Source organism: Artemia franciscana, chromosome 17, assembly GCF_032884065.1.
Source record: "Artemia franciscana chromosome 17, ASM3288406v1, whole genome shotgun sequence".
Classification (NCBI taxonomy): Eukaryota; Metazoa; Arthropoda; class Branchiopoda; order Anostraca; family Artemiidae; genus Artemia; species Artemia franciscana.
In genome coordinates this window covers 26,576,108-26,596,539 of record NC_088879.1, presented here as the reverse complement: position 1 = coordinate 26,596,539, position 20,432 = coordinate 26,576,108, and the positions used below count along the sequence as shown (strand labels likewise).

At 34.3% G+C, this 20,432-nt stretch overlaps 1 protein-coding gene across 1 annotated transcript in view; it reads left to right on the top strand.

The window, feature by feature from the left end:
• Positions 1–20,432, top strand: part of LOC136038077 (endosome/lysosome-associated apoptosis and autophagy regulator family member 2-like) — a 160,363-nt gene that overhangs the window by 94,193 nt on the left and 45,738 nt on the right. Inside the window, exons 8-10 of the mRNA XM_065721073.1 lie at positions 3,203–3,358; positions 5,490–5,704; positions 14,556–14,706. Coding sequence (XP_065577145.1) covers positions 3,203–3,358; positions 5,490–5,704; positions 14,556–14,706 — 522 coding nt within the window. The remainder of the gene's footprint in view (positions 1–3,202; positions 3,359–5,489; positions 5,705–14,555; positions 14,707–20,432) is intronic.

Here is a 20,432-nt window from a genome sequence, read left to right as displayed (position 1 = left end):
GTATGATACCCTTCTGACTTCCCGCTATTTTGGTTTTCTAAATATTTCTTTTAGCTAGCTCCAAAAAAGAGAATTGACATAAACGTATTAAGGATTATTACTGAAATTAGTTATATTTCAAGCAATACCAACGCCATCTGTAAGATATTTAGCTCTGCATCAGTATGCCGTACGAAATGCCTGCTGCAACTAGGATAAAATTTGTTCGAACAATATAAGTATATTTTTCTTATAATTTAGATATTTCGTGTACACATATAAGCGGTGCCAATCTATACTCTTTTTCTATTGTTACCAGTTTTAACATGCAGCATTAGGAGATAGCTATGCTTGATGAAGGAAGTTTAGACATAAAACAATATTCATTGTAAACCCCCTCGGAAAATTTGACCCCATTCTCGAAAAGAATAAACTTGTCTGACTTTTCTAGATTTTTTTCATGATACAAAGGGGAAGGTATGTTTCAAACTCTTAGTGTCAATTTTCACTTCCAATTGGGATCACTGGCTATTTTTAATTAAATAAGGTTTCTGCCACAATGTTGCCAAGTCTTTTGCAGATTTTATGGATGTGTTGGATATTCTACAGACCTTTCAATGAGAATATTTTTTTCTCAAACTATTCAATCATAGCCCAGATTTAGCTGATAATTGTGGTTTTAGGGGGTCCTAAATCCCCTGAAAATGTAAATTTCTAGAAAAATTAGGGGTGGTGGCACAATAATTCCATATGAGACAGCGCCAGACTCTTTCAAAAATGCAATATTGTGTTCTGTTATAGATTTTCTAACTACAGATATTGCAAGTAGACTAGAGGAGAACAATTTGAATATTTCGAACAACTTAAGTGTAATGCTAGGTGCAAAAGAAACGAACAAAGACAGTGTAGGCTATGTGTATGAATACTATAAGCTCAATTTTGAATGCTGCATGTCGCTACAGCGTTTTCAAGGAATGAGAATAAAAAAAAAACATTCTAAAACAAACATTAGTGTTTGCTGCAAAATCCTTGAAATAAACGTTTCCTCTAACATTTGATCAATTAATACTATACTTTGCATTTCCTATGAACTGTACGTTGTGTGGAAGATCTTTTTCTTGCTTTTGACGATAAATGTGTACTTCTGCAACACCACAAGACAAGAAAAGTATTTTCACTTGCACTGTCTGCAATTGAAAGGGAAGTATAAATTGATCTTGATCAATTGATAAATGAATTTGATGTAAAAAAAAGATAGACAACTAAACTTTTTACGACAAGTTTGTGTAATACAGAGCCAAAACATTGACTTTTGTGTTCCAGGATTAAGTGTGTACTGTAAGTTTTAATTTATGTGTACTTATGACTAATTTTGAAATATCATTAGATAAATGTCAGAACATAATATTAAAGAATTTGTAATAATACTTTGACTTATTCTGTATTTTCGCTTTTACTATATGTTCCCCGCTAATATCAGTGCTATTTATTTATGTATAACTAAGGTTATGTTAATATATAATGATTGGTTATATTAAGTTCATAATCGATGAATTTAACCAACTAGTGTCTTTGCGAAATGGTAAAATTTCTTCACTACTGCTTGAAGAAAATTTGTCGACAGGCACAAGCCAACTTTACTTTTTTTTTCTCGTTGAGTGTTAAGTATCCACTAAAAAAATAATTACCCGAAACAACTTATTAGAGTTTTTTATCTTGAGAACATATTTAGGCTTGCATTTTTCAAAAATATTCCAATATGCCTTTTCCATGAAGGATGTTCCATGCCCCTTGACTCCTGATGGGGACCTTCTTTTGCCCCCTCCCCTAATAAATAGCTTTGATTATGCTCCTAACGGTAGGACAAAGAGTAACAAAAGTAAAAAAAGGTATCGTAAAGCGGCTAAAACCCATAAGTAATTTCCTCTACGGTATGGTTGTATCACCCTGTCTCATGGATGTCCCATGCCTTTAGTTATGGTTTTTTTTTATTTTTAATTTCTCCGGGCGCTAGGGGAAAGAAAATCTGTTTGCATACTTCGAGGCAAGATGTTTTTGTTTTGTTTTTTTCTTAATTTATGCTTTTCAGTGTTTTTTTTTTACCAAATTAAATCTTCACCATAGACTGTAAAGTAAAACTTTCTTATTTTATATCAACAATTTCCATGGTTGTTTAAAACAAATTTTGCTTTTAAAACATTATTGCCAGAACATGCCCATCTTTTTTTCATGTAGAGAATACCGCATCTGTAAACGGGTATATGATTTCTGAACATTTTGCCCTTAACCCACTTAAAACAAACAAAATAAACACCAATAAGAAATTGGTGTTTTGTCCAACCTTTAGGAAACTACAAGTAAACACTTCACCAAGACCAACTTACTAGTGAAACAAGATACCACTAAGAATTCACCCGGAAAGTCTTATTAAGTCTTAAAACACTTGCTCAAGCTCATTGAATTCTAATTCCTTAGTAGATCTTTTATGCTTACAACCACTTTAATTTTAAAAATGTTTACCAATCGTCTATACGGAATACTGTTCAGAATCTCACCCTATGCTGAAGTCCTTTCACCACAATTTCACTCTTTGGTGAATGCTTAACTTTATTTTTTTTTCTTGTAGTCTTAATGTTATATTTTTTGTCATACATACACGTTACTCTGAACAATTAATATAGGCATTTAATTCTTTACTTTGTTTCCTTTTTGTGTTATTTTTAATGTTGAATCTTTTTATAAAGCTTGTGGTTTTGTCGATAACTTGAAAAATGAGAAACAAGCAAGAAAATAAAGCAGAGTAAACTTCATAACTGTTGTTTAACTCTTAATGTGAATAAGTCAATGTTCAGGCTAGTGTGTAGGAATTTATTCAAGAGGGGGTACAAGATTCGAAAAGAAGCTAAAAAACTGGCAAATGATATAAAAATACAGGACACTATATTGAAAAACTAAATAAGTTTGGACAAAGAAGCTGGACGGGAAGACCTCCCCGCTCGTCAAATAAGCCTGTCGCTGTTACAAAGACTTTGTCTTAGAAGCCATGTGCAATGCAGCCTTTTCTGGCTACCTCTATGCGGGTATTTTTTTTTATTTACATTTTATTTTTATTTTTCTCTCTATCTGACCTTCATTTCTTTTGTTTCTACTTTTATTCTTATGGGGAGAGGGCTCCAAAATAGCCCTTAGCATTCTTTTGTAATAATCAGGAGTCATCTTACAGGTGAATGTGAATTTTGTCGTAAAGGATGGTACTCAGATGGATATAGATCCTGCAAGAAATGCCCCAGCACCACAGCAGCTAATACTGGACTGTTTTTCAGTAGATGGAATAGCGATTTGCCTCCGGTTATAGAATCCAAGTGCATAAGTTTTGAAGGTTAGATTTTTACAAATTTAAAGTATGAATACTGAGAGTGCGACTACGCTTGCACTAATTTTTCAAAAACTAAAAAAATCAAATGAGAAATTTAAATGCACGTGAAAAAAAAAGAACTTAACAAAAACTCTGTTAAACGTTTAGTGTAAGAAAAAAGTGGGGGTACACTTTTTTTTTTTTTTTTTTTTTTTTTTTTTGAGGGGATGAACATCTTCATTCTGAGTTGAGCCCAAGTCCAGCATGCTATAAGAGAAAAATCCAGCGTGCTATAAAATCATCTAAAGACTTTATGTACGATCTTAGCCCTCATCGACCACCCTCTCCTCCTTTGGAATTTGCGCCTCTAAAATAAATGATTTCAAAAATCTGAATTAACATTTTTTTGGTGAAAGGTTAGTTGATGTTTTTGTTTTATGATTTGGATTATAAAACTTTTGGAATGTAACTAAACTTATTCTAGAATAGTGAGATAAAAAAAAATCCCAGGTTTTCAAAGAATCTGAAATATATTATTTTTAGTCCACTTGTATACTTCTACTGATATTTCATCTATGTTATTTTGTTCATTTTTACTCTTTGTTTTTACTCTTTTACTCTTTGTTTGTACTCTTTGTTTCATTTTGTGAGTCTTAAAATTTGTAAAGCTTATTCCGATACCAGATCCTAAGGGGTTGCAAAGGGATAACAGAAAATCAGTTGATCCTTTTGACAGTTTCAAGTTAAGTGATCCGTGCTACATTGTCATTCTATCGTTCAAAAAGCTGGTTATATGAAAAACATGGTTGTTCCCTTTCAGTTAACTCTGAAACTCTGTTAAAACCTTTCCTGCATCGAAGAAAAACAAGAGCCAAGAGCTCATATGACACTTGTGATGAGGTCGGAAAAGTTAAGAGCCAAGAGCTTCTTCCCACCAAGTTCATTACGATCTCAGAGTTAACAGAGTTAACTGAAAGCAGACTGTATGTAAAACCTTCCAAAAAATTTAAAGTTGTATGGATATGGTGAAAACTTTAAATGCAGCCTCTAACTTTGACCTTCTTAGAAAATGTAGTAACTTCTATGCCTAGTTTTATTGGCTGTAGCCACTTGCTTTGTTTCCTTCAATGCTCAAATGATCAATTCTTCTAAAACAGGGAAAAGGAATACAATAAATAGCTTGAATTATATCTTAAATCATCTTGACATTGGAAATAATGCCCTCTTTTATAGTCATAAACTAAAACAAAAGGAAAAAGTTAACCAAAAAGACCGTGTAAAGCTAGTAAAAAAAAAAAGTAATGGGAAAACCCTGGCGAAGAACCAAAAACGACAGAAACAATAAGAAATCAGAAAAGTGATGAAAAGGACTAAACGAAAAAAAGTAAAAAGTGAACACTTTAAATCCAATTGATAAAATAAAGTAGATGTGTAATAGTTGCTCACACTAATTCCAGGTGGTGGGGTGAAAGGGCTGTCAGAAGCAGTGTTAGACTTTTTACTCCAATTTTTTAGAACGACAGCTGAATCAAGGGGTGTGAAATTTGACTGAGGGGTATTTTAAAATACCCAAAAGTGTGCCGTTAAAGGTTGAGCAGGAGGCAACTTCCTCTCATGCAAGAAATAACTTCTGTTAGTTTTGATGTCGCTCTTTGCTTTTGTTGAAAAAAACTTTTTTTTTTATAATTCGCTTTGAGATGGACAAAAAACTGCCAAATTGAAATCAGGAATGAAATGCGATGAACAAAGAATTTAATATAAAGGTCAAGTCAAATATGTTCTGAGACTACAGTAGCTAGATATGATAGACAAAGGTCCTTTAAAAGATATAGGGAATCTCAATGGATACAATGTTGAGCGAATGAACCACAAACAACAAAAGCAAAAACCAAGAGGACTTGGCCAACCGTCTTCAATCCTATTAAAAATAATAATTAAGAACTAACTTTCCCAAAGAAGAAATAAAAAATAAGACCGAAAGGCAGAGACAGCCCATATAATTTATGGAATAATGTTAAAAAAATATTTTCCAAAAAAACTCCTTAGAAAAGTAAAGAGCCAAATTGAAAATCAAGTAGAAGAAAGCCATGGTTAGGTACGGTTCTTTATTAGGCTACAGTAATATTTTCCGTTTTTCTCAAAAATTCTATTTCAGGTTCTGGTTGTAGCAAAGCACCAGCGTGGCAAACAAAGAATGACTTTATACATTCTAGCCAAAGCCATCGACCTGATGTTTATCTTGTACTTTCTATTAAGTTAGACGGTGGCTTCAACGTTAATCCAAGGAAAATCAACCAAGGACCTGTTGGTGCCGTTACATTCACTTTTGAAACAAAATGTAAACATGATTGCGAATTCGTTTTCATGACGGTAATCTTTTTGAATAGTCTTGGTTGAGAGAGAAGGGGGGAGCAGTTGTGAATACTTGCATAATTCAAAGTTTAACTAGGTTTTACATGTGCTTCTTTCTACTTAAAGAGCTTTGGGGAGATGGGTCGAGCCCTATCTGAAGGCCTTCAGTTACCGAGAATACTAATCTTTGATTAATTTTAATGCATTGAAGCATTTAATTAGTTATAAAATCAATAGAAAATATAAAAATGAAGTGACACACGCACAACATTTATCTTTAATACATGCCCAGGTTAACTCTTAGTTCGATTTAACTATTACAAGTACAAAATATCCTACAGAGTCCAAAGGGCAAACATAATACACCAATATCCTGCTTCCAGGATTCTCTGTAAGGATAACTTTTTCTGGAATTGTGTGATTCCGACTTAGCACCGCATGGCATACGATTTTGGAATTTTGAAAAGAGACATACCTTCTTGACTATCAACTTTAACTGTCTTGACAAGCTGCCCTACAGAGTCCAAAGGGCAAACATAATGCACCAACATCCTGCTTCCAGGATTCTCTGTAAGGATAAGTTTTGAAAAGAGACATACCTTCTCGACTATCAACTTTAACTGTCTTGACAAGCTGCTTGTATCTAATCCATATCTTTGTGATGGATATATGAATAGGTGCTTGCTACTGTCGCAAATAGTTTTTTCTTCATGTAAATTTTGTTGAGTATAACTCTACTTTATCTGTTGTTAGTACTGCTAAACCGTGTGAGCAGTATTCACTTAAAATTACTCTCTGAATTAGGGATTCATTGTGGGAATATGCGCTTTCATTGTAGTGAGATATTCTACATATGATACAGCTCGTAGTTTGCTCCACCGTCACTAAATAGCTAATGCAACAACAAACATTGCTATTTTCTTTTTCTATCATATTCAGACTATAATATATATGCCCCACCCAAAAAATTTACGTATATCCAACGCAAAGGAACTGTAGCTATATAAAGCCGGTATGTAGGGGCAAATTTCCAGTATTTTATTGGGGGGGGCAAGAGGGTTTCATATCCGGATAGTCAATGGGCATGGGGTATATAAATTTTTTTCACAACATTATTGGGGGGCACAACTGCCCTCCTTGCCCACTTCCCCCCAAACGATGCCCCTGCTTATGTGGACTGCACAAAAATAAAATAAAAAATATCTTTAATTTGACATTCGGGTATAACATTGTAGTTTGTAGCTACGCTTGAACCTTAAAACCTAAATGTGTTTTCTGCTAAAAAAAAAAAAAAAAAAAAAAAAAAAAAAAAAAAAAAAAAAAAAAAAAAAAAAATCCAGATAAATAGTTATAAATATATATTGTTCAAATAAAAGTTCAGATAACACTAAAACATCTTCTTGCTGATCATTAATTTCAGTGGAAGTTAACGTCAGATTAATTCACAAAGAGTCCCATTGAGAAGTCAATTAGTATTATTAATTACTTGCTATCACTTTCATTCGAGAATATTGAATAACAAAAAAAAAATTCCTACTTCTTTGTTCATAAATTGTATAAGCGCCTAATATGGTCATATCTTCCACCCTTAAAATATTGAGGATCAATCAATTCTATTAGTTATCAACTATTCGTTATCAAACAGTTCGTTTGATATCAGTTGATAAAGGTAAAGATATCAAACAGTTAGTGGTAATGAATTGTACATAAGGAGCGTGCTGGCTCAATAGTAACCGAAACTCTAAAAAATGGAATTTTGATACCAATATATACATCAAATGAATCACATTTTACGATGATTTTAAATATATAAGTTTCATCAAATTTAGTCTCACCCATCAAAAGTTACGAGCTGAGAAAATTTGCCTTATCTTCAAAAAAAAGAGGAAACACTCAATAAAAGTAATATAATCCTAATGAAAATTACACCATCAGATTTAGCGTATCAGAAAACCCTACAGGAGAAGTTTCAAGCTGTTATCTGCAAAAATGTGGAATTTGTATTTTTTTTGCCAGAAGAAAGATCAAGGATGCGTGTTTTGTTTATATGTTTTTTGTTTTCTTGTTGTTTTTTTCCCATGGGAGATTGTATTCATCCAGTGGTCCTAATATCGTGAGAGGGCTCACTTTAATGGAAATTAAGAGTTCTAATGCCCTTTTTTGTGTGACCAAAAAATTGGAAGGCAACTAGCCCCCCCCCCCCCCTGCTCATTTTCTTCCCAAAGTCATCGGATCAAAATTTTGAGATAGCCATTTTGTTCAACATAGTAAAAAAATTTAACAACTATGTCTTTGAGAACGACTTAATCCCCCAGAGTCCCCGGGGGAAGGGTTGCAAGTTATGAACTTTGCCCATTGTTTACATATAGTATTGATTATTGGGAAGTATACAGACGTTTTCAAGGGGGATTTTTATGGTGGTGGGGAAGAGGTTACGTGAGAGGATCCTTCCATAGAAGAATTTACCATGGGGGAAGAGAATTTCCATGAAAGGGGTTGTGGAAATTTAAAAAAACAAATTTTTTCAACTGAAAATAAGGAGTAACATTGAAACTTAAAACCAAGAGAAATTATTATGTATATGAGGGGGTTTTTCCCCTCCTCAATACCTTGCTCTCTGCGCTAAAGTACTTTTAGTAATTTCAAAGGAGTTATTGATTCCAATTTAACAGCCTTTGTGATTCAGGCGTCATTCTTAAAGAATTAGAAAAAAATTCGAGCTTTAGTGTAAAGAGCAAGTTACTGACGAAGGGCCGAGCCCCCTGATATACGTAATAAAAATATACAAGTATAGAAGTTTATTGCGTAAGTTGATTTGTAAGTTATGTATATTTATTAATAATAAAAAGCGTTCTTAAAATAAAATTAAAAGTTTTAGTGGACTTTTTCAGTAACCAAAAAATTAGAGGGCAACTAGGCCCCCTCTCCCGCCCCTTTTTTCTCAAAATCGTCCTATTAAAACTCTGAGAAAGCCATTTAGCCAAAAAAATATGCAAATTTCGTTTTAATTATTTATGTACGGTGAGCCAAAATCAAAACCTGCATTAATTTAAAATCATTGAGAAATAAAATAGAAAATCAACAAGTTTTTTTCAACTGAAAGCAAGGAGCAACATTAAAACTTAGAACAAACAAAAATGTTGGCGTATATGAGGGGTTTCGTCCCCTGCTCAATACCTCACTCTTTACGCTAAGGCATTTTTAGCAATTTCAAAAGAGCTATTTATTCTAATAAAACGGTCTTTGTGATTCAGGGGTCATTCTTAAAGAATTGGAACAAACTAAAACTTTATTATAGAGAGCGAGGTACGGCGAGGAGGCGAAACCCCTCATATACGTAATAAAAATATACGAATATAGAAGTTCGCTAAGTAAGTTTGTTTTGTAAGTTACGTACATTTATTACCAACAAAAACGTTCGTAAATAAAATGAAAAGTTCTAGCGACCTTTTTAAGTGATCAAAGAAATTGGAGAGCAACTAAGCCCCCTCCCCCGTCCTTTTTTCTCAAAATCGTCCGATCAAAACTTTGAGAAACCCACTTAGCCAAAAAAAGTAAAATTAATATGCAAATTTCGTTTTATTTATTCATGTACGCTTGCCAAAACCAAAACCTGCATTAATTCAAAAACGTTCAGAAATTAAATAAAAAAGCAAGTTTCTTTAACTGAAAGTAAGGAGCGACATTAAAACTTAAAACAGACAGAAATTATTTTGTATATGAAAGGGGCTGTCCCCTCCTCAATGCCCGGCTCTTTACTCTGAAGTTTGAGTCTTTCTCACTACTCCACTTTTTAAAACAATAAGATACTTTAGTGTAATGAGCGGGGCATTGAGGAGGTGACAGCCCCTTCCATATACGGACAATTTTCTGTTCGGTTTAAATTTTTATGTTGCTCCTTACTTTCAGTGAAAAAAACTTGTTTTTTTTTCTATTTAATTATAAAGAAAACTGACCTGTTTCTGTAGATGCTTGAATTGAGCAGGCTTGGCAAGATTTTTGAAGAAACAAAATTTCATCTAGGGGTAGAAAAAACTTGAGTCTTGGGGGACTGGGTCCCTGGGGAAAATTTGTCCCCCGTTGACCCATAGCAATTCACGTTCTTGTCTAGGACCAATTTTTATAAAGTGAATTTTGGCTAGTAGTACTAGAATATGTAATACATCAAACAGTTTGTGGCAACGAACTGTGATAAGCAGCGACCAGGCTAAATAGTAAACGAAACTCTAAAAGAAACGGCATATTGATACCAATGTATACAGCAAAAGAATTGGATTTTTTTTAATTTTAAATATATAATTTTCATCAAGCTTAGTCTTAACCATCAAAAGTTAAAAGCCTGCGAAAATTGCCTTGTTTTCAAAAATAGGGGGAAACACTCCCTAAAAGTAATAAAATCTTAACGAAAATTACACCGTCAGATTCAGCGTATCAGATAACTCTACCGTAGAGGTTTTAAGCTCCTGTTTGTAAAAATGTGGAATTTGGAGTTTTTTTTCCCGGAAGAAAGGTCACGGATGCGTGTTTATTTGTTTTTTCGTTGTTTTTTCTTTCCTTTTGGTGATCGTATCGACTCAGTGGTCCTGGAATGTCACAAAAGGGCTTATTTTAACGAAAATTCTAGCTCTAATGCTCCCTTTAAGTGACCAAAAAATTGGAGGGCAACTAGGCCCCCTCCCACGCTTATTTTTATCCCAAAGTCTCCGGACCGAAATTTTGAGATAGTCATTTTGTTTAACATAGTCGAAAAATCTAATAACTATTTCTTTGAGAACGACTTGATCCCCCGCAGTCCCCGGGGGAAGGGCTGCAAGTTATGAGCTTGTCCCATTTTATACATATAGTATTGGTTATTAGGAAGGATACTTGCGTTTTCAGTGGGAATTTCTTCTGGTGGTTAGGGGGGGGGCATCGGGGGGAGGTGGTTACGTGAGAGGATCTTTTCGTGGAGAAATTTATCATGGGAGAAGAGACTTTTCATGAAGGGAGCGCTAGATTTTCTAGCGGTATTAAAAAAAAAACAAGGAGAAATTAAATAAAAAAGGAAGTTTTCATAACTTAAAGTAAGGAGCAACATTGAAACTTAAAACGAACAGAATTATTAAGTATATGAGGGGGATCGTCCTCTCCTCAATACCACGCTCTTTACGCTAAAGCATTTTTAGTAATTTCAAAAGAACTGCTTATTCTTATTAAACGGCCTTTGTGATTCAGGGGTCATTCTTAAAGAATTGGAAAAAAATTCAAACTAGTGTAAAGAGCGAGGTATTGACGAGAGGGTAAACCCCCTCACATACGTAATTAAAATAAGCGAATATAGAAGTTCGTTACGTAAATTGATTTGTAAGTATGTTTGTTACTAATAAAAACGTTCGTAAATAAAATTGAAAGTTTCTAGTGGACTTTTTAAGTAACCAAAAAAAATGGAGGGCAACTAGGCCCCCTCCCTCACTCTTTTTTTCTCAAAATCGTCTGATCAAAACTTTGAGAACGCCATTTATCCAAAAAAGTAAAATTAATATGCAAATTTCGTTTTAATTATTCATGGACAGTGAGCCAAAATCAAAACCTGCATTAATTCAAAAACGTCCGGAAATTAAATAAAACAAACATTTTTTTCAACTAAAAGTAAAGAGCGACATTAAAGCTTAAAACGAACAGAAAATATTCCCTATATGAAAGGGGCTGACCCATCCTCGGCGCCCCGCTCTTTACGGTAAAGTTTGACTCTTTCTCACAACTTTACTTTTTAAAATAATAAAAAACTTTATGGTATAGAGCGGGGCGTTGAGGAGGGGATAGCCACTTTCATATTCGGAATGATTTCTATTCGTTTTAAGTCCTAATGTCGCTCCTTACTTTCAGTTTAAAAAACTTGTTTTTTATTTCTTTATTAATGTCTTTTACGTCTTGAATTTATTTTGGTATTAAGCTATTTTGGTATTAAAATATTCGTAGACAACTCCTCTCTACCAGACTAAGTGAAAGCTCCCAAATTAAGTTAAAAAGTGACCGTGAAAAATAAAAAATGAGCAATATAATACAATAAAGCCAAATGTATACAAAAGAAAACTGATTTATTTCTGTGGATGCTTGAATTATATAGGCATATCTTAGTTTTGATATGACTTTTGAAGACGCTAAATTTCAGCTGGGAGGAGACAAACTAGGGTTCGGGAAGAGGTTAGCTACCCTCCCCCTTCCCCCCTGTCCCATGGCAAATTATGCTACTGCTGTCTACGGCGATATTATGACAATTGGTCACAATATTTTAATCTCAGTCCAAAACAACAACTAAATCAACTAAATTTTTACGTTGTGTTACTAAACTATCTCCATTTAATATCTCCATAAACTATCTCCATAATATCCTTAATATCCATAAACAATCTTCATTTAATGTGAGATCGTTTTGAAATATAGCTGTATTCAGCTCGTCAAGTTTGGCTTCAAAATTCTTTTTTTTTCAACATGTTTTGGCTATTAAAAAAAAAGAAAAAAAATCCGAAAAAGTACCGTAGCTATGCTTTAAAAAAGGTTCACCATATGGGTAATTCAAATGGGAAAATGTGGAAATCCAAAAGAAATTAACCAAAAACTAGTGAAAGTTGTTTCCTATAAAAAAAAAATTTGATCAAGGTATACTGATAAAAATGAAGTAAGAATTTGGTTTCTTTAGCCTCCTCCTAGGATTTTGGAATTTCTTTTGGTTTAACTCAACTCTTTCCCCAAGCTTCAATTGAACAAAAATCTGTTCTTTTTCTCTTTAGTAGTCCTTAGAAGTATGAATTTAGCACCTTAAGCTGTTCCTTGGATATTGCATATACGCCATTTTGACAAGTCGGAAGCACATAGTTCCTTTTGATCTATCTTGAAACTTAACCAAGCTAAAGTAACATTGGTTTCATAGAAGCTCATAGCGGAAAATTGTTACTTATGTATTGACTGGAGACACGATGTCTTTAGCCTCCTCCCCTCCCCAAAACTAAGTTAAAATTTCCCTGGACCCATTCTTTTCTGTAGTGGTAGCTGAAATTCTAAGGCCTACCCGCCTGCTTTCTTGCAAGATATCGCAAAGATGTTATTTCGATGATCTAAATACTCATAGTGTCTTTGGATACATCTTTGCTCCTCCCCTAAGTCAAAGTTACAAATACACTTGACCCTCGTACTCCACAATACTCCCCCAAAGTTTCAAATCAATGTCTTAAGCCAATTAAAGATACAACTGGAACCTTTTGATTTACTCAAATTCTCATCTCGTTTCCAAAGTATGCTCTTGGAGGACTCTGGGAATCTTGGTATAGCTAATAATCTGTTAGAGCTCTCTTGGGAAAAAACTAATCAGAGACAAAGAGTTAGCAGCCAATTTTTGTACCATCTACCCCTCTCCTCCCTCCACCTCTACACAAAACAAAAGTTTACCATATTGACCCGGAGAAAGGTCCCTGAAAGTTTTAAGCTGATCAAAGACCCAGGATCAAATAAGCTCTCCTTTTCCGTTAAAGACCCAATATTTAATTAACGGGCAGCTTGCATGTTTTATGGCCGTTGCCCTAGCTATCGGGGTCATGTCATCAGTGGTGCCTTATCTATAGAATCTTTTGATTATTCTGAGCAAAAAGACCAATTCAATATTTTGATCAGATCTCTAGGCGGATAAGGGGGAAAGGGTAGCAAAAAAGGTACGTAAATATGGTTGCTTGCCCTCTGATCGTTTCCTAGTTCTAATAAACACAATAAAACGTTAAATCTCCAATTAAATGGGCCCATCCAAAGTTTGTAAGATCAACCTTTCCTACGAAGCGGTCTAGAGAGAAAAAAATAATATGGAAGCCCTATTGCTTTTTACTTAGACAGTACTACCACGCTACCTATGGTTTTCGACTAGGTATGACATCTTAAACTATGACATCTAAAAAAGGGGGTGCCCTTTTTATGATAAATTGAGGATTTAAGACTGATCATCCGCATGCCTTCTTAGCACTCTTCCACTAATTAGTTCGAAATGAGACAAAGCACACTTTTATGCTTAATAAGTATGCTTGAACCCCGACCCCCCGCTTCATGCATTCTTGTTTCCACCATTAGAAAGTAGACAACCTTTCGACACAGTGGCTAACTTACAGCCATTAATTTGAATGCCTCAATTTTCTTGGTAGTTTTTTTTCTAAAATACTGACTTGCACTGCCATCCTGGCTGAGTGGTTGGCGCGCTGGCGTGGGAATTCTGTGTCCAAGGGGCATGGGTTCAATCCCAGTTGTGGCCAGTTATTTAATTTGGGACCAGGGTCAGTGCCGTCAATCTGTAAGATCAGCCAGAGTCAACCCAGCTCTAAATGGGTACCTGGAGAAATCTGGGAAAGGTAAGCAGGAAGGGTGTGCGAAAGCACAGGATGGTTGGCCCCCAACCCACCATTGCACTTCCTGGCTTAAGGGCCATGAAATGGAGATCAGCACCGCCGGTTTGGACCTTAAAGGTCTAGTGCCGTCTTACTTACTTACTTATTTGCACTGCTAATCTATAATGGTAAAGAACACATTTTCGTGAAATTGTTTGCGTCCTGGATATATTTTGAAGATTTTTTTTACAATATTAATTATAATAATAATATGGGTCTTCTTGAAAAAAAAACCCATGACCAAAGCAAAAAATTTACTGTTATGTGTCCTTCTGAAAAAAAAAAAAGAAAACATCTCAAATTTTCATCATAAAGAAAAAAAAAACAATCGTTTTTATTCAACCAGCTTTTGCAAAGGCTTCAAAATGCAAAATCACCCTTCATAAGCTCCTAGCAAAGAAGAAAAAATAAAGAACAAAATAACCCAAAATCTTGCCATTGAACTTGTATTTATTTTGTATTTATAGGCTAGCCCTAATCACGGCATTAACGTCATTAGAACGTGGACTGGAACTCAAGAGAAGCAGAACTTAACATTTTCGGTTTTACAAAATGACTCCTACGTTTTCAGCTGGGCCTTTCAAAAGCTTGTCTGGGATTTTTCGAGAGATAAAAGAGGTTTGTTCTATTTTTATCATTCAATTATTGATAAACATTGTTGATCTTCTGTGATGCTCCTAAAGGAAAAAAATGGCAACGGTATTAAAAAAACGGGAGTTTAAAAAATGAAAACAAAAATAATGAAAATCTAAAAGCATGCTGAAATTCAGTAAAATTAAGAAACTAACCGAAAGACATCGAAAAACCTAGAAGAAATGACAAATACAAGAAGAACGAAATGACATAACCAAATATGCAACCAAAATTTGGAAATTTATTAGCTCCTTTCGAATCCAGAACGCTATCATTGTTCTTTCTTCTTATTTTGTCTCTTTTATACCATTTTTTTGTGTTGGGAATACATTCTTAATTATGCAGACAAAATATTTTAAATATGTTTTTCTTCTATGAGCTTCGTGTTCCTATAAATACAATTTTTAAGCTGTTCTTTTTTTTTATTTATGTCGGGCCAATATGATCAATTCTGCTAAGTACTTTTCTTGTTGCGAATATCGCAACAACTGTTTGAGCTGCCAGCTCGAAACTCTTTATAACTGTTTATTCACTGTTTGAGCTGCCAGCTGTCAGTTTCCAAAACGATTAATAAAGATTTTAAGTTTTACATCTAGGCAACAATCATCTAAATCTTTTAAATTTCAATTTCATCTAGTCTATATTTATTTATTGAACTGTCATATATTATATTATAGTTAGGCTGAAGCCCTTTTAGTGATGGCATGTAAGTATTCTAAAATTTTATAAAGCTATTTTTAGATCTTTATTGAGTTTTTTTTCTCAATACTTACAATTTTACATTCACACCCTTAATTCTCTTTTTTAAATTTTTAAAATATAATAATCTATTTACTCACAAATGCAACTCCGTCGCTTTGATGGTTTGATCAAGGAATATGGAAAAAACTAAAAGAATCAGCAAAACAATTGAATCCTTAGTGTATAATATGCAGGATGTATTTTTTCCTGTAATTCGTATTATTAGTTTTTCTTCGATTATTCGATTATCCACTTTTCTTCGATTATTCCATTATTTGGATTATTCCGTTTTCTTCGATTATCCACATTTCAAACAGTTCATCGCAACATTTCATCGCATGAAACGGATCATTAATCTCGAATTCCTTTTTGATAGCTTGTCTGGTCTTTACGAGCGCCAAAATAGTGATCAAACAGTTCGGGGTAACGAACTGTAGTAAGGAGCGACCTGGCTCAATAGTAAATGAAACTTTAAAAAATGGAATTTTGATACTAATAGATACATGAAATGAATGGGATTTTTATGATGATTTCAAATATATAAGTTTAATCAAATTTAGTCTAACCCATCAAAAGTTACGAATCTGGGAAGACCCTATTTTGAAAAAATGGGGGAAATACCCGCTCAAAGAATCTTAATGAAAATCACACCATCACATTCAGCGTATCAGAAAATCCTGCTGTAGAAGTTTCAAGCTCTATCTACAAAATGTGGAAATTCGTATTTTTTGTCATAAGACCGATCACGGGAGCTTGTTTATTTGTTTTCTTTTTTTCCCCAGGGGTGATCGTATCGACCCAGTGGCGGTAGAATGTCGTGAGAGGACTCATTCTAACGGAAATTAAAAGTTCTAGTGCCCTTTTTAAGTGACCAAAAAGATTGGAGGGCACCTAGACCCCCTCCCACGCTCAATTTTTTCCCAAAGTCAATGGATCAAAATTTTGAGATAGTCGTTTTGTTGATCATAGTCAAAAAACCAAATAACAATGTTTTTGAGTACGACTTACTCCCTCACAGTCCAAGGGTGAGGGGCTGCAAGTTACGAAATTTGACCAGTGTTTACGCATAGTAATGGTTATTGGGAAGTGTACAGACGTTTTCAGGGGAATTTTTTGTTGGGAGGGGGGTTGACGGGAGGGGGTCACGTGGGAGGATCTTTCCATGGAGGAATTTGTCATGGGAGAAAATAATTTCCATGAAGGAGGCGCAGGATATTCCAGCACTATTAAAAAAAAGATGAAAATTAAATATGTAAAAAAAATTTCAACTGAAAGTAAGAAGCAGTGTTAAAACTTAAAACGAACGGAAATTATTATGTATATTTGGGGTTCATCTCCTCCTAAATACCTTGCTCTTTACGCTAAAGTATTTTTAGTAATTTCAACTATTTATTCTACGGCCTTTGTGATTCAGGGGTCATTCTTAAAAAAATGGGACAAAATTTAAGCTTCAGTGTAAAATGCGAAATATTAACGAGGGGGAAAACCCCCTCATATGCGTAACAAGAATATACAAACATAGAAGTTCGTTACGCAAGTTAATTCGTAAGTTACGAATATTTTCTACTAATAAAAACGTTCGTAAAAAATTAAAAGTTCTAGTTGCCTTTTCAAGTAACCAAAAGATTGAAGGGCTATTAGGCCTCCTCCCCCACCCCTTCTTTCCTCCAAATTTTCCGATTTAAACTAAGAGAAAGCCATTTAGCCAAAAAAAAAATATTATGCAAATTTCGTTTTAATTATTCATTTTGCGTACCTTCAAAATAAAAAAAAGTATTAATTCAAAAACGTTCAGAAATAAAATGAAAAAAAAACAAGTCTTTTAGCTGAAAGTAAGGAGCGACATTAAAACTTAAAACGAACAGCAATTACTCCGTATATTAAAGGGGCTTTTCCCACCTCAATGCCCTGCTCTTTACGCTAAATTTTTTACTGTTTTAAAAAGTAAAGTTGAGAGAAAGAGTCAAACTTTAGCGCAAAGATCGGGTGTTGAGGAGGGAAAAGCTCCTTTAATATACGGAGTAATTGCTGTTCGTTTTAATGTCACTCCTTACTTTCAGTTAAAAAACTTGTTTTTTTTTTTATTTTATCTGGCTCAAAGACACACTAAAAAAGCCTTCTTGCACTATATACAGTCAACCTTTATTGGAACTGGCTGAGCCTAAGAACATAGCTTTAAGCCATGGGACACAGTAAATTTTTAAGCCAGAGAATTATGACATGAATGTAACGCATAGTAAAATGACCTGTCTTACAAGAGTAGCAAGCCCATGCTTTAATGTTATGGAGAGAAAATCATACGTCAAATCACCTTGAATCGCTCAATCAAATTCGAAGCTGTAACTAATTTTCGCTATTTCTCAGGCTAAATGGGAGCAATGTGATTTATCTAGATAGATGGATAAATTTATTGGTCATTCGAAAAACGGTAAAAAACCACAAACGGAGTAAATAAACAAACAAAAAGGAACAAAAACTTAGATACTATATAAATACACAAAGACACAAGGACGATCCACGATGGCAAGACTACTGGACTCTGTTGACTTTAAAATTCTGTCTGACGCCTAATGAGAACTGCAATGGGGTCTGCGACACCGAACTGACGCGACACCAACGCATTCCTTGTTCACTGTCTTAAATTGAGCGGAAATTTTACATATTTATATTAATTTGAGCGCAGCTGTCTTTTGTAACTTTTGAAAAGATCCAAAATGGAGATATAGCTAGAAAAGGAGTTATAAAAAAGCATTGTACACCCACACACACACATATATATATATATATATATATATATATATATATATATATATATATATATATATATATATATATATATATATATATATATATATATATATATATATATATATTGTTGGTGATAGAAAGCCATACGCTTTTCTCCAAAATGATTCATCTGTAAGGAACGTGTAAAAACCATACTCGACTCAATAGGTGTTCCTAAATAAACAATCGAATTGGATGAAAAAGAACATCATTATCACAAACATTGACAACACGGTCCCATGAATTGACTCCTTTTCTGCAAAAATCAATACTTCACTTTTGTTAGTATTAAATGTGAGACCGATCTGTCTGCACGCTGTGCTAAGTATATCGGTATTTTCTTCAGTTCTAGAAAGGCAGTGGCTTGTGTTTAAAATATCATCCATATAATTTAACAGTGAGAGATCCATTCCCTGAAAAATAAAACTCATTTTTACTGAATTCTGGCTCCCAAGGATACTATTGTCATGAAACAGTGGTGACGAAATATCACCCTGTGAATCCTTTTCCTCACTGGTGCTGAGTTACTCAGAATAATTTGTCCACTTCTAGAAGGCACTCTAACTCGGATAGAAAGTTTTTTATACATGTTACAGAAAGGTAAAATAACGGACCGGTCCACGCCACGCTTATGTACTACAAATAATAGCTGAGCATGTATTCCGGAGTCAAATGCCCAACGGATATCATGACCTGCCAGGAAAACGCAATCATAGAAGCACCAGCTTCTATAGGCGTATTAGCTAAAATATAATGGACGTTCTCGCGACCGCTACCTTTTTAAAACCAAATTGGTTATCAGGAGTACGACATTTACGTGAAATATCATCAATAGTGAGCGTTTCCATCAGTTTACACAGAACAGCTGAAACAGTTATAAGACCGAAGACACAAAATTTGACGGGGTTTTCCCCTCTTTTAATACAGGAGTAACAATGCCGATAAAAAATATCAAACAGTTCGTGGTAACAAATTGTAGTAAGAAGCGACCCAGCTCAATAGTAACCAAAACTCCAAAAAACAGAATTTTGATAAACAGTTACATCAAAAGAATCACATTTTAATGCTTATTTTAAATATATAAGTTTCATTAAGTTTAGTCTTACACATCAAAAGTTACGAATATGAGAAAATTTGCCTTATTTTAGAAAATAGGGGGAATTACCCACTAAAAGTCGTAGAATCTTAACGAAAATCATACCATCAGATTCAGTATATCAGAGAACCCTACTGTTGGAGTTTCAAGCTCCTATCTACAAAAATGTGGAATTTTGTATTTTTTGCCAGAAGACAGATCAATCAATCAATCAGTCAATCAATCAATCAATTTATTAATACTAAAATAAAAACTATTACAAAAGTAAAGCGGTTGCTAGGCCCAAGAAGCTTTGCTTGTAATGGACCATAGAGAACAAGAATAAGACGCTTTATAAAATATATAAAAAAAAGGGAAAAAAAACTTAAACAAGACAAGGACATTTAACACATAGAAGATTTAGAAGGAGACTTAACATATAGCTGAAAATGACTTTAAAAGAAGAGAAGTGACAAACAAATTGGAATAGAATTAAAAAGAGAGACAAAAATTATTGAACTGGAAAGACCCGACGAAATAATGCCTTTACAGAAAGAAAAAGAGGGACATCCGAAGGGATGGAGTTTCATAATAGAATTGACTGATATACAGGAGACCTCTGAGCTGCTGTAGAGGATCGTTTTGGTAAAATAAATCGTCGCGAAGAATTACGTAAAGAAGAAAAGTACCTACCTGAGCCTGTCCGTGAGCTGCAGCAAGGTCGGTGGGAGAGTACCTAGAAAAGCAGAATGCGCTAAATGAAGAGTACGTTTACCTATAATATGATCCAGCGGAGCTATTCTAGTATCATTATAAAGATCAGAGGAAGGGTAAAGCTTAGGGAGAAGAAAAGTAGCCTTCACTGCCCTATTTTGGGCTCTTTGAAGTGAGCAGAGAAGAGATTCATTAGTATTGCCCCAGACAGAGCAGCAATAAGAAAGGTAAGGATAAATAAAAGCATAATAAAGAGAAACCATAATATCAGGAGGAGGAAATGAGTTATTCCGGTGCAACATTGAAGACTGGCGGAGGATTAAGGAACCGGTGTGAGTTATATGCGGTTTAAAAGAAAGAAAACAGTCAAGATACGCACCAAGAAATTTCACCA